Raw genomic sequence first — 26,127 nt, 5'->3', positions numbered from 1 at the left:
GTCTTACTATGTTGCCCAGGCTGGTCTCAAACTCCTAGCCTCAAGCATTCCTTCCACTTAGCCTCCCAAGCACTGGGATTACAAGGATGAGTCACTGAGACCCCCACCTTTTCTTCCCCCATCTCATTTAGAATTACAACCTCCCAACATTCTTTTTTTTTTTTCCACTGAACATACTAAGATACTATGTATTTTACTCAGTCTCCCCCAACCTCAAAAGCAAGCTCCAGAAAAACAGGCATTTCTATTTTGTTCACTGCTGGCATCCCTAGTACCTAAAAAGCACATGTGACAAATATGCCTATTATCTCTGCTCCTTTCACAGCAAAATGTATACTTTTGTTGTTGTTGTTGTTGAGATGGAGTCTCCCTCTTTCGCCAGGCTGGAGTGCAGGGATGCGATCTTGGCTCACTGCAACCTCCACCTCCCAGGTTCAAGTAATTCTCCTGCCTCAGCCTCCCAAATAGCTGGGACTACAGGCACACGCCACCACACCCAGCTAATTTTTTAATTTTTAGTAGAGACGGGGTTTCACCATGTTGGCCAGGATCTCTTGACCTTGTGATCTGCCCGCCTCGGCCTCCCAAAGTGTTGGGATTACAGGCGTGAGCTACCGCAACCAGCCTAAAATGTATACTTCTAAGCCTCCTACAGAGCAGCCACTGACACATCTTGTCTCAAACAACAAAAAGTGCTATCGGCTGCGCATGGACCTCAGCATTTTGGGAGGCCAAGGCAAGAGGATCACTTGAACCCAGGAGTTGAAGGCCAGTCTGGTCAAGATAGGGAGATCCTCTATCTACAAAAAAAATAGAAAAATTGGCCAGGTGTGGTGGTGCACACCTGTGGTCCCAGCTACTCAGGAAGCTGAGGTGGGAGGACAGCTCAGGCATGGGAGAATCAAGGCTGCAGTAAGCTGTGATCATGCCACTGCATTCCAGCCCGGAAAGCAGAGTGAGACACTATCCCAAAAACAAAAACCAAAAACCCAAACCAAACCATAGAAAAGTGCTATCAATTCAGTTGCAGCCAAAAATTGATCTAAGTTTCACAAATCCCTAAATGCAGGATACAAATTTTGTCCCCTTACCTACTTTGAGAGTATTTTCAAACTATATTGTATATTAATGAGTTTGAAATGCAAAGGCCTAAAAAACTAGGACAGAAAAAGGATGAAGTCAACATGTTTCCATACAATAAAAATTAAAGACTAGAATTATGTCCCTTCGCCCATACCTTAGTCAAATGGAGCCACTAGTGGTTCCCACTTCCCTCTCTACAGAAGCAGCAAGCAGCATACAGCAGTGAACACTTACAGAGTGCCTACCTGCAAGAGTATTCTGCCAACTGTAACTAACACAACAACTCTGAGGGGCGTGATTATCTCCCATTTGGCAGGTAGGATACTGAGGCTCAGTTAAGTACCTTATCCAAGTTCACACAGGTAGGAAATGACAGAGCCAGGTCTGAATTCATAGGAATTTAATGCCAAGGCACACTCTTCCTAATACTCAACAGTGCTGGTGTCATTAAAGCAAGACTGTTTGGGAGCTGTGGTGGCTCAGGGCTGTTATCCTGGTGCATGAGGAGGCGAGGCTAGGCACCTGAGGCCAGCCTGGGCAACATAGAAACCTCTGTGTAACAACAACAACAAAAAGACTGTTTATTATTTTTGTATTATGACTCTCTGAAGAAAAAAGTTATCTCCACTTCCAAGAATCACTACTATTTTCAGAAGAGAAAGAAAAATGAATTAATGCATTCTTCTCTGTGGACTTCGTCTGAGTGACAGGTGGGTATGTTCCTAGTCTTCTGAATCTAACTTGAAGTACCAGAAGTTTGTTTTACTATGCTGATAATTTTTTCTCTGCTAGAATTTTAAATGATGACAGCTATTCCTCTTAACATTCAGTACTTTGTAGATGTGTTTTAAGTAAACTTTACAACATGAAATTTGAAAAAGGAAAGAGCATATGGTCAAATAAATGTAGTATGTTAAACATGGTAGTTTCAGATTATTTCCCCACCCTGTGATTTCAAAATTTCTCACTTCTTGTAACAAGTTAGAAATGGTCACATTGAGAATAAATAACATTTCATAAACACAGCATTTTGGGGCTACAAGGAACTGTAATAAATCCCCTCTTCTTACAAATGGGGAAACTGAGGCCAAGGCTACAGTCACAAAGATTGGTGGTAGCATAGAATAATCCATGCCTCCCAAGAGAATCCAAGTCAACCTCTGCAAGGATACAACTCCCTTTAGCTCTTAGGGTAAACAGAATAAGGAAAAAACAAAAACTTATTCCCAAGAATATTCTGACCACCTCAACACACTGCTTTGGCAGGAAGAAGGTTCTTAAAATGTTTCAGGAAGCATTTTATTTATTGAAACAAAACCTTTCTGGGAACGAAATTTCTATCAACCACTCTTCCTCCTCTCTCATTTATCAACTTTAATAACATCTGGTAATTGAAATTTTTGAATTTTTTTTTTTTTTTTTTTTGAGACAGACTCTCACTTTGTCACCCAGGATGGAGTGCAATGGCGCAATCTTGGCTCACTGCAACCTCCGCATCCTGATTCTCCTGCCTCAGACTCTCGAGAGCTGGGACTACAGGCGCATGCCACCATGCCCGGCTAGTTTTTGTGGTTTTAGTAGAGACGGGGTTTCACCATGTTGCCCAGGCTAGTCTCAAACTCCTGGCCTCAAGTCATCTGCCCACCTCAGCCTCCCAAAGTGCTGGAATTATGGCATGAGCCACCTCATCAGACCCTGGTAATTGAAAATTGAACATTCATATTTTATAAACATTTTGAGCCCATTTCTTCTTTTCATACATCTTAAGCTTCAATTCAAAATCCTCTTAAGACCCCTCAGGGGATTATGCAGCTTTCACTTTCTTTACACGTAAATGCAGTCTGACATGATGTGTCTTGATGGCAAATGCAACATCTGAAAACAGATCTGTTTCATAAAAGGTCTAAAAAGCTAATGAAAACAAAGATTCTGTAAACAAAATCTCACTTTTTATCTCCTATTTTCCAGGAATCTGATCTGAGGTATCTGCAAAGATGCAGTCTTGTTCTAGGGTTATACACATCTTCCAATCATATTATTTGTTAAACTGTTTTTCTCTTTTTATGTCTTTAGGCACAAAACTTAACATGTGGCCTCCTCCCAGTTCTCTTCTCCTCACTCTATTAACACACCACTTAAAGGCGAGCATTCACTAAGTATATACCATCCCCCAATCCATTCCCATCCTGCAGCTGAGTGATCTTCCCGAACCGATCTCATTATGCCACTCTCTCTCTTAAGATCCTTCATCAGGGCATTCTAGTTAATGATAACACTTGCTGAAGTACTTAGAGGAAAGTGTACTGATATCTGCAACTTACTCTGAAATGCATTTTTAAAAAATGGGTAATAGAGCAAGACACATGTGATAAAGCAAATGTAATTAAATGTTAATGGTAGAATCTAGGTTGAGATATCAGTATTAAACTGTAAAATCCCCTCAACTTTTCTGTATGTTTGGAATTTTCATAAGATGTAAGAAAAAAACCCGTCAGGGTCTTCCTGCTGTTCTTACAGGTAAAGGGCAAAATGTAAAGCTCCCTTACCTTTCCTGCCCATCTCTCACCGTGTCCACCACCAACACGCTAGGCTCTAGACACACAATTTCTTTCAGGAACTTCTGGTCAGACGCCTCGTTCTCTCCCAACTCTACACCTTCACACATGCCATCACTTCTCTCTGGAATACTCTTCCCTTCCCCTCTCCTGGGAGAACGCTATCTTCTTCTGGTCTCTAGGAAGCTTTCTTTGACTCCCCATGTTTGGTTAAGTGCCCTCTTTGTGCTCTCAATAGCACACTGCAGACTGAATAACACACTGTACTGCAGAAGGTCATCTTGTACGTGTGTTTCTTCCAGCAGTCTATAAGTGTGTCAGGTCTGTCCCCAGCATTCAACGAATACTCTTCAGGCAGGTTCTCCTAACAGTCAGCTAGACATAAAGTCTTTGCTTTTAAGGAGATTGCTTGCTTACCAAATAGAGAAACCACGTCTTATGTATAGATCTTTCACCAACCTTCATATTCTTTTTGTTGCTTTGTGGGTTTCCTTCTTGTTTCTCTGTTTTGTTTTGAGACAGGGTCTCATTCTGTCACCCAAGCTGGGGTACAGTGTGCAATTATGGCTCACTGAAGCCTCAACCTCCTGGGCTCAAGAAATCCCCCCACCTCAGCTTGAGTAATTGGGACTACAGGGGTGTGCCACCATGCCTGGCTAATTTTTTAATTTTTTGTAGAGATGGGGTCTCCCTATGTTAACCAGGCTGGTCTTGAACTCAAGCAATCCTCCCACTTCAGTCTCCTAAAATGTTATGATTACAGTCATGAGCCAGGACATCTGGCCCAAACTTTCCTATTTCTTGATTCCGATCACAATCTCTATTTTCATAATATACTTCATCTGTAACTGCTTGTTCTGGCCATTTACCACAATCTATTAAAATCATTCATTACTCATATATATAAAACTCGAATGGCCACCTCTCATCAATAACAGATCAATTAATAGTGTAAGCTCATAATACATTCCTCCTTCACTAAACTTAGGAAAACTTTTTCTAGCCATTGGACCAAGGGTTGGTCCTTAGCTGCCTTGCCACAACCAAGCTGGACAATGTTTGAAGATACTAAAAACTCCATCATGAACCCTCTTTTCTTTATTCACCTATACAATTAGAAGGATAAAAAATGTTAAAGTTCAGGATGCCTGTCCTTTGACACTGATACGTTTAAAAATCATGCTTGGCTGGGCACGGTGGCTTAGGCCTGTAATCCCAACACTCTGGGAGGCCGAGGCAGGTGGATCACCTGAGGTCAAGAGTTTGAGACCAGCCTGGCCAACATGGCGAAACCCTATCTCTACTAAAAATACAAAAAAAAAAATTAGCCAGGCATGGTGGCAGGCACTTTGTAATCCCAGCTACTCGGGAGGCTGAGGCAGGAGAAACACTTGAATCCAGGAGGCGGAGGTTGCAGTGAGTCGAGATTGCGCCACTGCACTCCAGCCTGGGCAACGACAGCAAGACTCCGTCTCAAAAAAAGTAAATAAATAAAAATAAAATAAATAAATAATAAATAGAAATAAATATAAAAATAATGCTTAATGGCAAACAATTTAAAAAATTAAGTCACTAAATTATAAGTTATTGTTTGGAAAACACAACACACCTAATAGTTCCAGTAAAATAAAACAAAAAAATTTACTTTATTCTACACAATTAATATACCTTTAAAGTGACAAGTAAGTACAGAAAAGCGGTTTCAAACAATGCTTGAAATAATCCAGCTACCTATCTTCAGTTCCTTGGCCTTCAGCTGGCAGTGAAACAGACACATCAGCTTTAAGACTGGCAGCCAAATAGTTAACGATCTGTAAACATATAATTACACAAGTAGAGAGTTCCTGTTCAAACAGACTGGATGATAGCCCTTCCATAAAGAACCCTTTAGGTGATGAGGCTAAAATTATTTTCTGAATATTTTATCTAAATTTGCATGTTTATATACTAGATGTTCTTAAAGAGGGCATATTTAAAAAAACTAATCATTTCATTACAGCCTGAGCAACATGGCAAAACCCCATCTCTACAAAAAAATATAAAAATTAGGCGGGCATGGTGGCACACGTCTGTAGCCCCAGCTACTCAGGAGGCTGAGGTGGGAGGATCACCTGAGCCCAGGAGGCTGAGGCTGTAGTGAACTGTGATTGCACCACTGCTCTCCAGCCTGGGCAACAGAGCAAGACCCTGTCTCAAACAACAACAACAAAAATTTCATAAAAGCAATACTATTAATTTTCATGTCTACATGCAGGTGCTAGAAAACTTTGTCTGTAAAGGACTAGACAGCAAATATTTTAAGCTTCTCAGGCCACACAGGTCTCTGTCACACATTTTTGTTTTATTCCCCCAACTCTTTAAAAATGTAAAAAAAAAGAAAAGAAAAAGAAAATCTCAAATTCCACACATGGTCACCAAAACAGTACAGGGTGATACTGCTTTATCTCCCTGATAGATCTCTAACTCAACAATAGAATGTAATCTCCATCAACTTTATAATAACAATTAACAGGGGGCCGGGCGTGGTGGCTCATGCCTGTAATCCCAGCACTTTGGGAGGCCGAGGCGGGCCGATCACCTGAGGTTGGGAGTTCGAGACCAGTCTGACCAACATGGAGAAATCCCGTCTCTACTAAAAATACAAAATTAGCCGGGTGTGGTGGCGCATGCCTGTAGTCCCAGCTACTCAGGAAGGCTGAGGCAGGAGAATCGCTTGAACCCAGGAGGCAGAGGCTGCGGTGAGCCAAGATCACACCACTGCACTCTAGCCTGGGCAACAAGAGCAAAACTCCATCTCAAAAAATAATAATAATAACAATTAACAGATTAGAACTATGAAGACTTAGAAATGTGATTTCTAACTGCAACACTGTCATTATTGATTGTGTAAACCGGTCAAATAATTCCATTTGTTCCCCAACTTCTAAATGGAGAAGAGTAAGATCAGGCCATCTCTATAGTGATGGGTTTAAAATGCTTTACTATTATCATCCATTACTACCACTTTTTTTTTTTTTTTTTTAAGACAGGGTCTCGCTATGTTGCCCAGGCTAGTCTTGAACTTTGGGGCTCCAGCAATCCTCCCATTTGAATTTCCCGAGTAACTTGCACTACAGATGTGTGCCACTGTGCCCAGCTTCATCCATTACTTCTTGATCAGTAATACATTAGAAATAAAACTCATATATATATAGGTTTTGTGTGTGTGTGTGAGATAGGGCAACTCTGTTGCCCAGGCTGGAGTGCAGTGGCAAGATCTCAGCTCACTGCAGCCTCGATCTCCTAGGCTCAGGTGATCCTCCCACCTCAGCCTCCTGAGTAGCTGAGACTACAGGTGCATCCACCATGCCTGGTTGATTTTTGTATTTTTTGTAGAGCAAGATTTCACCATGCTGCCCAGGATGGTCTCAAAGTCCTGAGTTCAAGCGATCTGCCCACCCTGGCCTCCCAAAATGCTGAGATTATAGGTGTGTGCCACCATGCCCGGCCCAATTCCTTTGTAACTTACATCAGCAGTTTAAAAAATGTAACAATAAAAACAGGAATTGTGAAAAATGAGTAGTCAAAGCAAAAAATTAAGAACACATAATACTTTAATGATAATAGCTATCTTGAACACTTCCCAAGTATGCATGCCACTGTTTGACACGGTCCCCAGCATCATGAACATCAGGAGACAGGGAATTCTAATGTGCTATATCCCTTCCTTATCCAATTGAGATATCAATATTGTAAAGCTGACATTTTTGATTTAGCCTTATATGACATAAATTATCTATTTTATCTGAAAGCTCTGGTGACAAGAGCCATGAGGGGTCTTCACTGAACTACCTGTGGTGTACATCTTCCGAATGGCCTTCCACAGGTTATCTGGAGGACCCAGGTAGGGTGAGGGACTTTTGGTGTGCTCCCCATCTCCTAGAGGGCATCGTCCTCCCTCACATTGGTAGGTAAGAGTAGGGAGAGACTATTAACCAAATGCAGGACACAAAGTGACTCTAAGTAAACATTTATGCATGCCTATTCATGACTACATCCCTCCAACATGTCAAGGGGTGCCTGTAGAGCAAAAAGACAAACCCAATTTTGAATTCCAGCTGAAGGCCAGGCGTGGTGGCTCACAGCTGTAATCCCAACACTTATGGAGGCCGAGGCAGGTGTATCAACTGAGGTCAGGAGTTCAAGATCAGCCTGGCCAACAATGTGAAACCCCATCTCTACTAAAAATACAAAAATTAGCCAAGTATGGTGGCATGCCTGTAGTCCCTGCTGCTCCAGAGGCTGAGGCAGGAGAATCACTTGAACTAGGGAGACGGAGGTTGCAGTGAGCCGAGATCGTGCCACTGCACTCCAGCCTGGGCAACAGAGTAAGACTCTGTCTCAAAAAATAAATAAATAAAATGAATTCCAGCTCAGTTGTGTAACCTGGGGCTTAAAACCCTTTCCTGTAAAACAGTAAACATGCTACATAACGCGGCACCTAGCAGGAACACCCAACACAAGTAACAGACACAATACATGATAGTTCCCATCCCTGCAGCTGGCCAAAGCCCTACCTTTGGATTGATCATTCAGCAATTCACATTACATTAAAAAAAACAGAACTTATCCTTAATCATTTTCCTTACTCCCACAGGCTGTCTAGATATGAATTAAAAATAACATTTAGTTGGCCGGGCACAGTGGCTCACACCTGTAATCCCAGCACTTTGGGAGGATGAGGCGGGCAGATCACCTAAGGTCGGGAGTTCAAGACCAGCCTGACCAACATGGAGAAACCCCCGTCTACTAAAAATACAAAGCTAGCCAGGTATGGTGGCTCATGCCTGTAATCCCAGCTACTCGGGAGGCTGAGGCAGGAGAATCGCTTGAACTGGGGAGGTGGAGATTGCAGTGAGCCAAGACTGCACCACTGCACTTCAGCCTGGACAAGAGCAAAACTCCGTCTCAAAAAAAAAACAACACCAAAGAAAACATTTAGTTTAATCCAATAACTATCTACCAAGATCAGTAAATGCTAACCACAGTAGTTGATTATAATGGCTATTAATAGTTCCCATGCCCTAGGAGGTCAAAGTCACACTAAAGCAATGGTTCTTAATCAAATATGGTATGTATTCTACAATTAAATCATCTTTACACTAAGATGCAAATTTTTAACCTATTAGACAGCCAAAGATTAAAATGAATAATATTTAGTATTGGCAATGGTGCAAAACAAACAAGTATTCTCACATACTGATGGTAAAAATGTGGCCGGGCATGGTGGCTCACACCTGTAACCCCAGCACTTTGGGAGGCTGAGGTAGGCGGATCACGAGATCAGGAGATCGAGACCATCCTGGCTAACATGGCGAAACCCTGTCTCTACTAAAAAATACAAAAAATTAGCCAGGTGTGGTGGCACACGCCGGTAGTCCCAGCTACTTGGGAGGCTGAGGCAGGAGAATTGCTTGAACCCGGGAGGCGGAGGTTGTAGTGAGCCAAGATGGCACCACTGCACTCCAGCCTGTGTAACAGAGCGAGACTTCACTTCATCTCAAAAAAAAAAAAAAAAAAAAAGTAAAATAGTACAACTTTCCTAGAAGACTGACAATACTTACGTAGAAAGATTTAAAAGACCTAACAATTGCACTTCTGGGAACTTATCCCAAAGAAAATACTGGGCAAGTGGAAAGTGAAGTATAACAATAATAATCTGTCTACCAATCCATTATAATTATGGTATAGCTATATATACTATTCAGTCAATAAACAAGATAAAGCCGTATCTATTAACATGAAAAAAAAAAAACCCGTGTTACACGAAGTGAACCATGGTACACGACATTAAAAAAAAAATCTGATTGCAAACAATATAAATCATGAGTTTATTTTTAAGAAAAAAATATTCACATAAAGAAAATGAACACGACCTGGTGTGTTAATAGATGCTCGTACCTATAACCCTAGCACTTTGAGGCCAAGACCAGAGGATCATTTGAGCACAGGAGTTTGAGACCAGGCTGGGCAACATAGTGAGACTCCCATCTCTCCAAAAAATAATTAGCCAGATATGGTGTCCTGTAGTCCCAGTTACTCAGGAGGCTGAGGCAGGAAAATCACTTGAGCCCAGCAATTGGAGGATGAGGTAAGCTATGATTACACTATCACACTCCAGCCTGAGGAACAGAGCAAGACTTTCTCTCTAAAAAATAAAAAATAAATAAATAAGAAAAAATGAACACTTACCTCTAGCCGGTAGGATCATGCATTATTTTCATGTTCTTTCTTTCCTTCTTTTGGGACACGGTCCCGCTCTGTCACCCAGGCTGGAGTGCAGTGGTGTGATCACAGCTCACTACAACCTTGGACTCCCAGGCTCAAATGAACCTTCTGCCTCAGCCTCCCAAGTAGCTGGGACAAAAGACATGTGCCACCACACCAGCTATTTAAAAAATTTTTTTTGTAGAGGCAGAGTCTTGCTGTATTACCCAGGCTGGTCTCAAGCCATGCCCCCACCTGGGCCTCCCAAAGTGCTGAGATTGCAAGCGGGAGCCACTGAGCATGGCTATTTTCACTTTATCTTCTTATCTTTTTTTTTTCTTTCTCTGGCAAGAAACATGCATTACTTTCATAATTTAAAATAGTGATTTCCAATTTTGAGGGGAAAGTGTTTTAGACATAATTTCTTTTGGTTCTTTTAATCCCATGATGTACGAAATAATCTCAGTTTACAGGTCAGGAGGTTCTAATTTGTCCACAACTCCACCGCTTCAAAGGATAGGGAGGCTGACTCTAAGATCTTGTGGCTTTTGTCAGGACTCTTTCCGCCATACCTAAACTGCCTCGGCCCTTTTCTCTGGGTTTTAGGCCCTTTTCACCGGTTGTTCTCCTCCCCACCCTTCTTAGCAAAATTGTACTCAGATACTACCTTTTCCACAAAATATTTCGTGACCTATTTAGCAATTATTTCATACCGACATACTTGATCTTTACTACTTTGAGTCTCTTCCCCACAGGAGTTTATAAGCTCCTGGAGGGCAGGAGCTGAGTCTTAGTCATCCTGTTTACCCCAGATGATTCAGCAAAGCATTTTATACATGACATGTCTCCAATAAATGTTTGGTGAAAAAAAAGAATAAAATGGTAGTCTGTGGGGTCTTTCTAATAGCCACTGTCCTGATTTTACAAATAAAGCAAATAAGGCCCAAAAAGGTTAGTCCATGGTCACTTACTTTTTTTTTTTTTTTTTTTTTTTTTTTTTGAGATGGATTCTTGCTTGGTCACCCAGGCTGGAGTGCAGTGGCGTGATCTCGGCTCACTGCAACCTCCATCTCCTGAGTTCAAGCAATTCTCCCTGCCTCCACCTCTCGAGTGGCTGGGATTACAGGCGCCCACCACCACACCTGGCTAATTTTTCTATTTTTAGTAGAAATGGGGTTTCATCATGTTGGCCAGGCTGGTCTCAAACTCATGACTTGAAGTAATCTGCCTGTCTTGGCCTCCCAAAGTGCTGGAATTACAGGCCTGAGCCACCAAGCCTGGCCACTTAGACTTGTTAGTGACAGAGTCCCATGCTGAATTTTGGACTTTTCTTTTCCTATTTCAAGACTCCTTCCTGTTTTATATTTTCTAAGTGCTTTTACTGGCATTCTCTCTCACATGGATTTCACACCAGCTGAATTACTGCTCTACCAGCCTGTATCTGTGATTTGCCAGTTCTGTTTTCTGCTTTTGACAGTAGCACTTGGGGAAATATTACATGAAGTCCTCTTAACAATTCTTAAATCTGTGCTCAAACTATACCTAACTGGAATAACAATGATACTTTAAGTAAAGACTGTTCATCATTTGTTCAACAGATATTCACTAGGCACCTATGATGTGCCACATACCATATCCCATTAACCAGAAATCTCTATTAACTGGCATTTATGCTTACTGATAAAACTGACGCCAATAATCACCTAATACAGCCATGTGCTGTGGGTCAGACCTACAACTCCAGTGATTCAGGAGACTGAGGTGGAAGGATCACTTTAGCCCAGGAGTTGGGGACCAGCCTGGGCAACATAGTAAATCCCTGTCTCTAGAAAAATATAACAAATTTTTAAAATTAGCCATCGTGGTGGGAATACATGCCTATATTCCCAGTTACTTGAAAGGCTGAGGCAGGAAGATCTCTTGAGCCCAGGAGTTTGAGACTGCAATAAGTTATGATCGTGCCAGTGTACTACAGCCTAGGTGACAGGGCAAGACCCCGTCTCTAAATAAATAAAAAAATAAACAAACAAACACACACAGAGGTTCACAAACTTCAGGCCACAGGCCAAAACTGGCCTGCTGCCTATTTTGGTAAATAAAGTTTTACTGAAACAAGGCTGTACCCATTCATTTACATATTATCCGTGGCTGTTTTGGAACTACAAGAGCAGAACTGAGTTGTTGCAACAGAGACCATATGACTTACAAAGCCTAAACTATTTACAATCTGGCCCTTGACAGAAGAGTTTGCTGACCCTATTATAAGATGCCAATATGCCATCTTACTCTCAAAACACTTTATATTTGGTGTATTTTTAGTAGTAGTAACATATAATAAACATGTAATAAATAATTTCATGCTAATTCTTTGAAAAAATTCAATATCATATATGGTAACAGTCTATTCCTTGCATCATATTCCCATAACCAATCATGCCAGAAAACAGCATAACTCATGGAACCTTGATGATCTTTAATCCCAGCTCTCACCAAATCAATAGTTTTAGACTGAACACTCTCATTATTTTTATAATCAGTCCTCATATAGAAAACCATACACTCCCTTGCCAGTTACAAGTTACTTCTCTGAACAGATCTCTGAATCTCACTGTGTATATCTTAAGGTTTCCTACAATAGCTCAAGCATAATAGTTTTATTCCTGAAGTGGGGAAAAAAAGACTTTCACATATACTTATTGATGATGTTCAGCATTTTGTGGGACTCTTTTGGCTGCATATTATCGTGGACTAATACCTTCAGGGAACAATATAGCGACTTTACATTTCTTTCCTGGGTGGAATTAAATGGCCTACATCTACATTAATTAATTAAAACCCAATTTCAATATGCCTTAAAACATTTCTTTAAAAATATTCAATAACTCACATGATTAAAATAAGAAAATTTACAAAATGTCAGATCAAATAAGGCTTTGGAGATCATTAAATTCAAATAGCCTAACTTACAGACGAGAAAGATGAGGCTTATATGACTTGACAAAGGACCAGCTAGTTTTCATTAATTCACACTGACAGCAAATCAAAAAGTTACACTGAAGTCCTATCTAAAAACCAGGCACTGTGCTCAGGACCAGGATTACAGATGTACCTTTGTTGACAATGAATTCAATTAATCTAAATAAGTGATACTGTTTGCACTAAAAGATACACACTCAGAAGAATCAGATAAAATTCCTTAATAACTGCTAAGCATCCTCTTACAAGGAAAGCTCTTTTCCTTTAGGGACATTGTATAGATTAAGTGTACTAGCTCTGGGAGCCGGGCTGCACAATTTTTTTTTTTTTTTTTTTTTTTGGAGACAGAGTTTCACTCATCACTCAGGCTGGAGCACAATGGTGCGATCTTGGCTCACTGCAACCTCTGCCTCCCTGGTTCAAGCACCTCTCCTGCCTCAGCCTCCTGAGTAGCTGGGACTACAGGAGCCCAACACTATGTCTGGCTAATTTTTGTATTTTTAGTAGAGACTGGGTTTCACCATATTGGCCAAGCTGTTCTCGAACTCTTGACCTCAGGTGATCCACCCCCTTGGCCTCCTAAAGTGCTGGGATTACAGGCAGGAGCCACAAGGCCAGCCTCGGGCTGCAAAATTTTGAATACTGATTTTGCCTCCTGGCTATGTAACCCTAGGACAATTTACTTAACATTTCTGTTTCTGGCCAGGTGTGGTAGCTCATCCCTGTAATCCCAATACTTCGGGAGACTGAGGTGAGAGGAGGACTGCTTGAGCCCAGGAGTTCAAGACCAGCCTGGGCAAAATGGTGAGACCTCATCTCTCCAAAAAGTACAAAAATTGGCTAGGAGTGGTGACACACACCTGTAGTCCCAGCTACTTAGGAGGCTAAGGCAGGAGGATGGTTTGAGCCCAGGAGGCAGAGGTTGCAATGAGCCGAGACTACGCCATCATGCTCCAGCCAGGGTGACAGAGTAAGACCCTGCCTCAAAAACAAAACAAAAATTATGTGTCTGTTTCCTGATCTTTAAGGGGAGAGAGTACGTAAACAATCCTTACATGACTAGTACCTGTAAGTGCTCTATGTTAGGTATTATTATTATTATTTTCCTTAGGGACTTTTCTTATCAAAACATGGGAAAGCAATCAATATGGAGAAACTGCCTTTAAAGGCAGCTATTAAAATACAAATATGCCCAGCGCAGTCGCTCATGACTGCAATCCCGGCACTTTGGGAGGCCAAGGCGGGCAGATCACCTGAGGTTGAGAGTTCAAGACCAGCCTGACCAACATGGAGAAACTGTCTCTACTGAAAATACAAAATTAGCCAGGTGTGGTGGCACATGCCTGTAATCCCAGCTACGCAGGAGGCTGAGGCAGGAGAATCGCTTGAACCTAGGAGGCGGAGGTTGCAGTGAGCCGAAATCTTGCCATTGCACTCCAGCCTGGGCAACAAGAGGGAAACTCCATCTCAAAAACAAACAAACAAACAAAAAAACAAATACAATCAATTGTATTAAAAGTAATTAAATTTAAAAGGTAAAAATGAAAACGCAGTTCTTAAAAGAACAATTTAGAGGTTAGAACCTACTTAAAATACATGCACGAGAAGTCCTACCTTTATTAAAAACAAATCTTAATGAAATCCATTCTCAAAACCTTTCAAGAAAGAAGAGTCAATATCATAGACATTCTGGATTTCATTAGAAGTCAGGCCTAGGCAGATTAAATGATTATTTAAACACAAGTGCCATGGCGACAGCTGCATCCCAGAATCCAATAAATATTTGGATTTTCCTTTAAAATAATTACCAGTACTTTCGTTCAAAGACAGGCTTTGAGTAGAAAGAGTTTTGTACCTGGCACTCTCTCCCTTGCAGGAACTTCTATCAAGTTAGAAATCCATGCCAGAGTCACAGAACAGGGCCCTTATGTTGTGTGACCTTGGAAAATCCACTTAACAGGTCTCTACAATTCATTACCCCATCTATAAATTGGTGCCCTGATCAGGGAGGAGAGAGGTGAAATGAGATTTGTATAAAAATCCTTTGAGAATGGCTCTTACACATACACACATTACTAGTTATGACCCTTAACTCCCATCAGGTAGTAGGAGAGAGCATGTGGCAAGCTAAACTGCAATTTGTGTGTGTTGTGAGGGGAGTACTTTGGTCTGTATCATTGTTCCTATTCTAGGTTGTTTCTGAAATGTAAAGCCTTGTCATAGGCTCAGATTTGTTTTTTTATTTTATTTATTTATTATTATTATTATTATTATTATTTTGAGACAGGGTCTCACTCTGTTGCCCAGGCTGGAGTGCAATGGCGTGATCTCAGCTCACTGCAACCTCTGCCTCCAGGGCTCAAGTTGTCCCTCCACCTTAGCCTCCTGAGTAGCTGAGACTACAGGCATGCACCATCATACCCAGCTTTTTTTTTTTTTTTTTTTTTGAGACAGAGTCTCACTCTGCTCTGTCACCCAGGCTGGAGTGCAGTGGCACGATCTTGGCTCACTGCAACCTCTGCCTCCCGGGCTCAAGCAATTCTCCTGCCTCAGCCTCCCGAGTAACTGGGATTACAGGTGTGTGCCACCATGCCCAGCTAATTTTTGTATTTGTAGTAGAGATGGGGTTTCACCATGTTGGCCAGGCTGGTCTGTAACTCCTGACTTCAGGTGATCCACCCACCTCGGCCTCCTAAAGTCTGGGATTACAGGCAGGAGCTGCCGTGCCAGGCCATTTTTTTTATTTTTTGTAGAGATGGGGTTTCACCATATTACCCAGGCTGGTCTCCAACTCCTGAGCTCAAACGATCCACCCCTCGGCCACCCAAAATGCTGGGATTACAGGCGTGGGCCACTGTGCCTGGCCTTAGATTTGTTTTTTTAAATAAGAGACTCCAGAGACCACTTGCATTCATGAAACATTTATTAGGGCCAAGCATCCTCCTGCCTAGCACCTTCAAACTCATAACAAAGAAAACCACAATCCCTATTTGATATTTCTTCCCTCCACCAGCACAGAGTGAATGCTGCCATATGTGATGGTGAAATGTCTGTAAGAAATCTTCAGGGGTATTTTAGAAAGTTAACTCTATTTTTGTAACCAGTATACAAATCAGTTATTAGCTCCTTCCAAAGCTGAAAAGGACTCGCTGATGAAAATCCCAATAGTACTGTAAGAAAAATATTAAATTTCAAGCTCATATTACCTGATATTAGATAGAACTTTATGAACTATTAAGTTCATAAAAAAGGAAATTTAATCTATTCTTGTATGGTGGAGTGAAGGAGGCTGGGGCCTCTAAGAACACTCAGTCCCATGCACAAACCCAGTGTCAAAGCGGGGTTAAAAAAAAAATGGCACAACCTCGGTGCAAATTAGGTATACCAAAAAATGAACAAAACTGCCACTTTTGTTTTACCATAAACAGAATCATCTATACAATATCTAATGTGCAGAAATAACTGGAGAAAATGTATAAAATAAGAACAAAACTACTGAATCTTACCTTTACCATGGCAGTGTTTCCAAGTAAGTCTTACTTAATTAAAATAGAATCAATTTCAATGAGGTCATATGAACATAAATCCATTTCAGCTTAGTAATGAGTAGTAATCTGTTTAAGTTAGTAAATTAAAAATACATTCTACAATTTTTTTTGCTTTTGGATCCTAATTTATTTTTGCTCTATTAATATCACTTATGTAGGCACTAATTCAATTTTTTAAAAAGTTCTGATCACAAATATTTTCTAATTCAGTTTAAGATAAATCCATGACAAAGTATCACGTGCAAATATTACCACTATACAAACATTAACTCATTTGATTCCCCCTACAACCCTACAGGCGGGTATTATTATTTCTATAACAACCATTTTAAAGACGAAGAAACGGAGGTTTATAGATGTCAAGCAACTTGCTTAAGATCTTAGGGCTTATATGTGATAGGGCAGTGACTCAATCCAGGCTAATCTGCAGTAGGTGCTTTCAATCACATTAAAAACAAAGGTAAAAACTAATTTTTCAACTAGCTCCATGTAGCTTTAAAGAATATTAATAATCATATATTCTTGCTTGGCAGCAGTCTATTAAAAAAGTAATTTTTTCTATGTAAACATTCGTATTTAACCATGCAGCCTATCACGTAGTACTTGACTTCGTTTCCTGTTTTTAGATGGACATAACCAAAACAACGACAACAACAAAAAAAACACTCTGGTATTGAGCCGATACCAAACACCTAAGTTTTTAAATTGAATCATCGTATAAGTCAAACTTCAGTTATCTTGCATGTAAAGAACTATATAGAGAAATTTCTCCTATAAATGATTCAGGAGCTAAGCCTACAAAAATGCGAACCTGCGAACTATTCTCCTTCAGTCCTCTATCCCCACCTCCAGAGTCACTAAAGAAACAGAATACACAACTTCCAGAGAGCCGAGGAGATAGCAGAACAATCAGGAGAACTGACACTGGACCGTTTCTCCTCATTACATCCATTTGCCTGAAGAGACTTAACTAGAAAGTTGTGTTCTACCGCCCTTTACAAACTTCAGAATTATATGTGACAGTTAAGGTAGCTGCAACACGAGCACATTGTACCAGAGAACGCTGAATCAAGAACATTTATCGCCAGGTCTTAGTTCTAGCTTCTGTCAATTATACAAAGAGTCAGCTATTAAATATTAATGGCATGCCATTTGCGCTGGAGCTCTCGCGAAGAGCCTCCTGCTACCAATTTTTGTGATGAAAGAAAACCTGTCATTTTCTAGATAAACCCCAGGCCACCAGAATCCCTCAGATGGGCGATCGAATTCTGTCCTTCCCAGGGGAGGCTGTCAGGGCCACCCCCATATCCCGAGGAGGAGGAGGAACCTGAGGGAGGGCGGGTCCCCGCAGGTCCTGGGTCAAGGGTCTCGTGTTCCCCTTCTCTTCCAGCCGTCCGCGACAGGTCGGGAGGCGAGGCGAGGCGGGGCGGGGCTGGGCCGGCTGTCCGCACAAAGAGAGCCAGCGAGCTAGCCCGCGGACCAGGTACCCCGGGCCGCTGGGGGCCGGGCGGGGCGGGGCGAGGCAGGGAACTCTTACCCAGCAGTAGCACGTTCTTCCCCGCAGGGAGCTTGGAGCGCGAGCGGGTGGAGACCTCGCTGAGGATGCAGGACCTAACGGGAAGCAAGGCGTACGGTGAGGCCGGAGGCCGCAGCCGCAGCGCGGGAGGGACGGACCCGGCCTCAGCGCGCCGGGGATAGGGCTGCCGGGAACGCAGTGGCCAGGCCCGGCGCCGAGCTCCAGCGGGCACGGGATCCCGAGGCGTCCGCGCAAGGCCGGGGGAGCCGGCGGGGGCTGAGGGAGGGGTGGAGTCGTTACCAAAGGTTCTGCCCGTCCTCGTCGTCGCCTGCCGCGGCGCCACCGTTGCCCGACGCTATCTCGTTGCCCAAGGGGCCGCCAGTGTAAGTCGAGGATAATCCCGGCGGAGAAGAACCGAAGGAGCCGACTCGCCCCACGGCCGCCATCTTGGTCGGGAATCACACCACTCCCGGCAAGACTAAATGTGCGAGGCGGCTGAGGCGGCGGCGGTGGAGGCGGCGGGAACCCGGATATGGAGCGTTCAGCGCACGGGAGCGGGGCGGGGCCTGCGGGGGCGGGGCCCCGGGGCCGGGCCGGGACTGAAGGAGCTAGCGAGAACGGACTGCGCGTGCGTGGCTGCCTGGCCGGCGCGGAGGGGCTGAGCGTACGCTGGCGGCGGGGTGGGCCGCTATGCTGCAGCTGAAGTCCAGTGATCTGACAGTATTGAAGCGCTTTTCTTCCGCTCATCCGCGGTCCTGGGCTGCGGCAGGGGGTTTGGGTGTGTCAGGTGAAAAGTGCTCCCTCCCACCCTTCAGACAGGTCCCCCAACCCTGCAGCCTGCGCGGAATTCCTGCATTGTCATTGCCGGCCCACCCACTGTTCAGGCTGAGAGCGGTCCCCCGCCCAAACCGGCGCTTCGCCGGCGCCAAGATAGAAATGGGTCGCCCGGCTGGTAAAGAGGCTGCCCTGCAACCCTGGGCTGGAGTATTGCTGTGGTCCTGGATTTCTGGACTTTACCTGCGTTCTCAAGTGGCGAAGTGTTCCTCAACCTGGACCCACATCAGAAGCAGGTTCTCCGAGCCCCTAAGCAGCGGCGTGACGAAGTAATTGTTTACCCTGGAAATAGACTGTTATTTAAAAAAAAAATTATTGTCAGGGCTTGCTTTAATGTTCTTGATGTTTTTGTATGAGATCCTCCATGTGAGATTTGAAAAGATCCACTATGCGGGTCATCTAACCGGTCACTAGACGTTGATTCCACACTTACTACGTCGAGCACAGTTGACATTGGGAATACATGGATGGACTTATACTAGCCCTAAAATAACTCCTTTCCTGTTAGAACTTTACTAGGTAAATGTATTTGAATGTCTGAACTCCATGTTTAGAAGGAGTCAATGGTTTTAAGGCTCTGTCCTAGTACACCTGTAAGAGCATTTGCTTAAAATTGCCTGGCCTTTGTATGTTATCTCTATCACTTCATATTTGAAAATCACTTGCTAGAATATGGCCTGATCAATGCTGTTATGCTAGTGAGAAAATCCACAACTAAAGACTATTTGCTGTATATTAGCGTTACGGTTAGAAGTCTGAAAGCCTTTGGAGGCTGGCAAATCTGAGTTCAGGTCTAGGCCTTCGAGTTTACTGGCTGTGTAACCTTAGGCAATTTACTTAACCTCCGTGAGTCTCAGTTTCCTTGTCTGTCAAATGAGGATAAAAGGACCTAGAGTTGTTGTGAAGATTAAATGGGATGATTCATGTAAAATGGCTTAGAATAACGACTGGCAAATCTTAAGCGCTCACCACATATTGTTATCAATGACTTTCTTTACATTTCACACCATTAATATCTGACCAACCTCTAGAAGTGATGGGCCTAAAGAACACTTGGAGCTAAAATTCTTTGTCACCCATAATGCCAGCGCTTTGGGAGGCCAAGGCGGGCAGATTGCTTAAGCCCAGGAGTTCTTGATCAGCCTGGGCAACATGGTGAAACCCTGGCTCTACAAAAAATTAGCCAAGCGTGGTGGTGTGTGCCTATAGTCCCAGCTATTTAGGAGGCTGAGGTGGGAGGATCACCTGAGTCCAGGAGATCGAGGCTGCAGTGAACTGCGATCATGCCATTGCAATCCAGCCTGGATGACAGAGCAAGACCCTGTCACTAAATAAATAAAGAAATAAATAAAATAAAACTTTTGATTTTGTTGTTTATATACTTAGGAAAGGAACCAGAATCCTCCCCAGTAGTCCTACACTTTCTGTGGCACAAAGCAGGATGGAGACCCCCAGTCATCTTCCTCAGAGCATTTTCCCCTCAATTTTGTTGTCAGTTCCATATCATATTTGCTTAGTCTGAGAAGTGTTTACTTTTATAATAGTGTCAGGCTTCTAACACCTCATGACTTCCAGATGCTCAACTACCCACCTAAATTGAGGTCAAAGTTGTATTCCTTGTGATTTTATAATATCCCTATCCAGCATTCTTCCATTAAGGTGGCTGACAAAAGTAGTCATTTATGAATGCCTACTATGTGCCAGGCACTCTGTGTGTTGTATTTGCAATCCTCATACTTTGTAAGGGTCAGCAAAATTAAGTAACCTACCCCAGGTCACACAGATCAGAAGTTTATAGATAAGCTGAGGTTTTTTACTATCTAGTCTGTAAAATGACCTAGGCCAAATCATGTTAAAATAAATGTCCTGGTAATTTTAGATGCTGTTCTGGTAAATACCTTCTGTGAAAACCTCTACATTACAAAAATAGGGAAGCTATATATTATGAGGAAGTCTATAAAAGGAAATAATTCATCAGTCCCTTGGAATTTTTGTTGCATAAATGCTGTTTTATAATTCACCTGTTTTCTATACTATGATTGCTTTTTCTTTATTGCCCAATGTTTTCTTACATCTAAAATTAATAACCATCTTGTTTTTCTTTTTTTTTTTTTTTGAAATGGAGTCTTGCTCCATTGCCTAGGCTAGAGTGCATTGGTGCAATCTCGGCTCACTGCAACCTCTGCCTCCTGGGTTCAAGCAATTCTCCTGTCTCAGCTTCCTGAGTAGCTGGGACTACAGGTGCCTGCCAATACACCTGGCTAATTTTTGTATTTTTAGTAGAAACGGAGTTTCACCTTGTTCGTCAGGCTAGTCTCGAACTCCTGACCTCAGGTGATCCACCCGCCTTGGCCTCCCAAAGTGCTGGGATTACAGGCATGAGCCACCGCGCCCGGCCAATCATCTTTTTCATTTGCTTAGATTTCCACGTCTTTAATTCAGTTTCAAATTCCCGTCCCAGCTGTGTAAAACTCCTTGTTAGGTATTTTAACAATTTTACCTTCTTAAAGACACCTTTAAGAACCTGGCCTGCTCCAATCTGAGTTGGTTATTCTGAAACTGAATACACAGCTGTCATCCTGTGATCTTTCACCATTGTTCAGGAGATTCCCTTTGCCTCAATCTTGTGTCTTCTTGTTTTAGTGGAGAAGTTCCCCCAATAGTTTTTTGATAAAAAGGCTCACTGGCAAGTCTTTGGAGACCAGTGTATCCAGTCAAGGTCAACCAGAGGAAAAATGGCATTCTTAAGGGGGTGCTAGAGGAAAGTTTAATGAAGGGACTGTTTACAAAGGCGTGAACAGTGTGAAGAGATAGGACTAGCAACAGCAGGAAGCCTTAGGCCTGAAAGGGGTAGAGGAAGGAGTGTTTACTAGAATCCAGAGAGAGATGCAGCTTATAGGAAAGGGTTGCCCACCAAGATTTATAGTCTTCAGTAAAGGAACACAGTATCCATCTCTTTCTTTCTGCCCCCTGGTCTCCCACCAGTGTCACCCTTTGACCAAACTCAACCAGAAGCCAGAGGGCAAGAGACCCAAGTGAAGCAATCCATGCAGGTCTACCTCCCTGAGCACAAAGTGGGAATAGAGAAGGATCTCAAGGGGCAAACGATATCTAGCACACCTCCTGTGTTTGAAAATGCATTTAATCTACCCTCACTTGATAATAGTTTGGCTAAGTGTAGAATTCTTGAGTTACAAGCTATCTTCCCTTAGGTTTTTAAAGCCTTGGCCCCCTTATCTGTTAGATTCTAGTGTTGCCATTGAGAAATCCAAAGCCATTCTGATTTCTAAATCTTTGTTATGTGTTCTTTTTTCTCCTTATTGGAATCCTTTGCAACTTCCACAAATTCCCACTAACACATCTATCCCCCTTCCATTATTTGCACTTTCATACTCTTCCCTCCTGCTAAGTATCGAAAGAATAATCCATACTCTTATACTAAAGCATTCTCTATGCACTAGAACCCATCTCCTATCCTCAACTCAAGGACATTGTTCCAACAATTATTCCCTTTCTTTCTCTACATAATCATTTTTGATTTCCACTAGATTATTGCCATTAACATACAAACATACTATTGATTCTCTTTTTTTTTTTTTTGAGACGGAATCTCGCTCTGTCACCCAGACTGGAGTGCAGTGGCGCGATCTCGGCTCACTGCAAGCTCCGCCTCCTGGGTTCACGCCATTCTCCTGCCTCAGCCTCTCTGAGTAGCTGGGACTACAGGCGCCCGCCGCCACGCCCGGCTAATTTTTTTGTATTTTTAGTAGAGACGGGGTTTCACCGTGGTCTCGATCTCCTGACCTCGTGATCCGCCCGCCTCGGCCTCCCGAAGTGCTGGGATTACAAGTGTGAGCCACCGCGCCCGGCCCTGATTCTCTAATTTTAAAAAAAGAAAGAAAAATTTCCCTGAACCCCACTCCTTCAGCTACTACTACATATCTTTCCTTTTATTTGAGACAGGGTCTCCCTCTGTCTCCCAGGCTGGAGTGCAGTGGTGCAATCTCGGCTCACTGCAACCACCGCCTCCCAGATTCAAGCGATTCTCCTGCCTCAGCCTTCTGGGTAGCTGGGATTACAGGTGCACACCACCACACTTGGCTAATTTTTGTATTAGAGACGGTTTCACCATCTTGGCCAAGCAGGTCTTGAACTCGTGACCACAAGAGATCTGCCCTCCTCGACCTCCCAAAGTGCTGGGATTGCAAGTGTGAGCTACCACGCCGTGCCTCTTTCCTTTCTTTGACAGCAAAACTCTTTAAAAGAATTGTCTCTCTATGCTATCTTAAATTCCTCTTCCCCCTTGCCCTTATGGCTCACTTCAATCAGGCTTTTACGCCTATGACTCTACAGAAACTGCTCTTACCCTTGTCAGTGACCCCCTTGTTGCTTAATACAATGGTACACTCTTTATCCTTGTCTTTCTTGACCTATCAACAACACAGGATACAGTTGCTCGTTCCTTCTGGATATCCTTCATGTCGTTGCCAGGTCACCATGTTCTCTTTGTGTTTTTCCTCCCTTGGTACCTGTTCCTTCCCATTCTCCTTTTCTTTACTCATTTTTCTGACTGCTAGTCAGAACTTCAAGGACCCCGGACTCAGTCTTTTTTTTTTTTTTTTTTTTTGAGACGGAGTCTCGCTCTATCCCCCAGGCTAGAGTGCAATGGCGCGATCTCTGCTCACTGCAAGCTCCGCCCCCTGGGTTCACGCCATTTTCCTGCCTCAGCCTCCCGAGTATCTGGGACTACAGGCGCCCGCCACAAGGCCCGGCTAATTTTTTGTATATTTAGTAGAGACGAGGTTTCGCTGTGTTAGCCAGGATGGTCTCGATCTCCTGACCTCGTGATCCACCCGCCTTGGCCTCCCAAAGTGCCAGGATTACAGGCTTGAGCCACCGTGCCCCGCCAGGACTCAGTCTTTGCTCCTTTTCTCTCTCTACACTCACTCCCTTGGTTATGTCATCCAGTCTAACTACTTTAAATTCCATCATCTATATGATAAAGACTTCTAAATTTATTGCTCCAGCCCAAAGCTCCATCTGGAACTCCAAGTTAATATAGCCAACTGCCTATTCCACATCTCCACTTCAATATCTAATAGATATCTCAAACTCAACATGCCCCAAACTGAACTTCTGTCCTATGGGAACAAAGTATCTTCTACCTATGGCTTTCCCCACTGGATAGCAACTCCTTGTTGCTTTGTTGCTTAGGCCCAAAACCTGAGTCATGCTTGACTTCTCTATTTCTCTCACACCACACATTGAATCCATGAGGAATCCTGTTGTCTCTACCTTCAAAATATACCCACACTCCAACTTCTTACCGCACTTCCCCTGATACTTTTTGACCTGAGCTATAATTTCTTGCCTAAATACTGTAAAAGGCTCTTCAACATAACATCTAGAGTGATCCTTTAAGAATGTAAGTGAGACCACGTCACTTCTGTGCTCAAAACCCAACAGTGGCTCCTCATCTCAGTCGGAGGAAAAGACAAAGACGTTACAATGACCCATAACGCCATGCAGGATCTGGCCCCACCGCCTGACTTTCTCCGTTCCACTCTTCCCTTAAATTTCCCCCTTTCAGCCGCATCAGCCCCGCTGCTGTTTCTTGAATATATTGTGCGTCTCTTTGCTTTGAGGCCTTTGTTCTAACTGTTCCTTCTGTCTTGAAGGAGGTGAGGAGCTGTCCATCCCAGTGTCTTCCCCCAGGTAGCCAGTTGGCCAACTTCCTCTTCTGCAGTGAGTGTGCTCTGTTCTCAACTTCTCAGTGAGGTCTATCCTGACCACTCCATTTAACATTGCACTCTGGCCCTTCACCTCTGAAATTCCGGATTCTCCTTACCTTGCTGTCCTTTTTGTTCTCCATAGCACTTATTATCGTCTAACATAGTATAGGATTTGCTTGTTTAGTAGAACTCAAGCTCTGTGAAGGCAAGGATCTTTATCTTCTTCAGTAATGTATCCCAAGCACTTAGTATCTGGAACATAGCAGGCCTTCTGTAAAAATTTGCTGAAGATATGAATAAATGAATGAACCTACTTGTTACCAGTGTTCCAAAATTTCAGAATGGGGTGTGTGTGTGTGGGTGCGTGTGCACATGCTTGTGTGTGTGTAAGAGAAGAAGATAAAAATTCTTCATTCCAACACCTGAAAGCAGGAGCTCTCTTTTATGATATTTTAACCATTAAATTAATTTATTTAGGGACAGGGTCTTTCTCTGTTGCTCAGGCTGGAGTGCTGTGGGACAATCATGGCTCACTGTAATTTCGAGCCCTGGGACTTAAGTGAATCTCCTGCCTCAGCCTCCTGAGTAGCTAGGACTATACCTGTGTGCCACCATGTTCCAGCTCATTTTTTTTTTTTTTTTTAGACAAGGTCACACTATCATCCAGGCTGGAATGCAGTGACCTGATCTCAGCTCACTGCAACCTCGACATCCTGGACTCAAGTGATCCTCCCACCTCAGCCTCCTGAGTAACTGGGACTACAGGTGCATGGCACCACGACCAGCTAATTTTTTAAGTTTTTATAGAGACAGGGTTTTGCTTTGTTACCCAGGCTGATTTTTTTTTTTTTTTTTTTTTTTGGGGTAGAGACAAGTTCTCACTATGTTACCCAGCCTGGTCTCAAACTCCTGGACTCAAGCCATCTTCCTGCCTTAGCCTCTCAAAGCACTGGGATTACAGACATGAGCCATCACACCCAGCCTTAACCATTTTAAAAATATAAATCACTTAAAAGTATATTACACACCCCACTCCTTTCCTGTTTTAACAAGTTATATAAATATAGATTTATGTTTTCCTGAAGGCCCTCGGCTTCCTTAGGCTCATCAGTAATACTACCGTGTTAAATCTGGGAAGTGCTTAGGTCCTACTGGGATTCCCCGGGTGTATCCCAGATGGCTCTGCCTTTTAGTTTGGTTTCTAATTCAGCTGAGCCTCAGGGCCTGTAAGTGGGAAATGGAACACTAGCCAAAAGAGAGACAGCTCCTCCTCTCTACAGCTTCCTGTCTCCCAAGAGCTACACGTCTCTCCTCTCTGCTTGCTTCTCTTCTCTCCTCTCTCTCTGTCGACCAGCGTCCTCTGCAAACTCATCAGCTTTCTCAAGGTCACATTGGGTATTTCTCTATCTCAAGAAAAGTGATCACTGGACAGACACGAGCTCTGCAGAAAACTAGTTTGACTGGGAGGGGAACTTTCCGTAGGTCTGGAGGCGGGTACTGTAGAACCACTTCCTCTTTCTTTTGGGGATGCCTCCTTCTCTGGGAACCAAAACAAGGCAGCTACCACTTGGGCTGCTTCCTATTATATCAGTTCCACAGGCTGCCACCAGCAGATTTTCAAATAAAACCTGCTTCAC

General features: G+C 43.1%; 1 protein-coding gene across 1 annotated transcript in view; it reads right to left on the bottom strand.

Annotated features, from left to right (window-relative positions):
* DYNC1LI1 (dynein cytoplasmic 1 light intermediate chain 1) overlaps nucleotides 1-18,473 on the bottom strand; it is a 46,790-nt gene extending 28,317 nt beyond the window's left edge. Inside the window, exons 1-2 of the mRNA XM_032162217.2 lie at nucleotides 18,225-18,473; nucleotides 17,946-18,019 (exon numbers count right to left, since the gene is read on the bottom strand). Of these exons, the coding sequence (XP_032018108.1) occupies nucleotides 17,946-18,019; nucleotides 18,225-18,370 (220 nt within the window). The 5' untranslated portion in view covers nucleotides 18,371-18,473. The remainder of the gene's footprint in view (nucleotides 1-17,945; nucleotides 18,020-18,224) is intronic.
* Between the last annotated feature and the right edge of the window lie 7,654 nt (nucleotides 18,474-26,127).

The sequence above is a fragment of the Hylobates moloch genome, unplaced genomic scaffold, assembly GCF_009828535.3.
Source record: "Hylobates moloch isolate HMO894 unplaced genomic scaffold, HMol_V3 SCAFFOLD_8, whole genome shotgun sequence".
Taxonomy (NCBI): Eukaryota; Metazoa; Chordata; class Mammalia; order Primates; family Hylobatidae; genus Hylobates; species Hylobates moloch.
The sequence above is the reverse complement of the archived record's forward strand: the minus strand, read 5'-3'. Positions and strand labels throughout refer to the sequence as shown.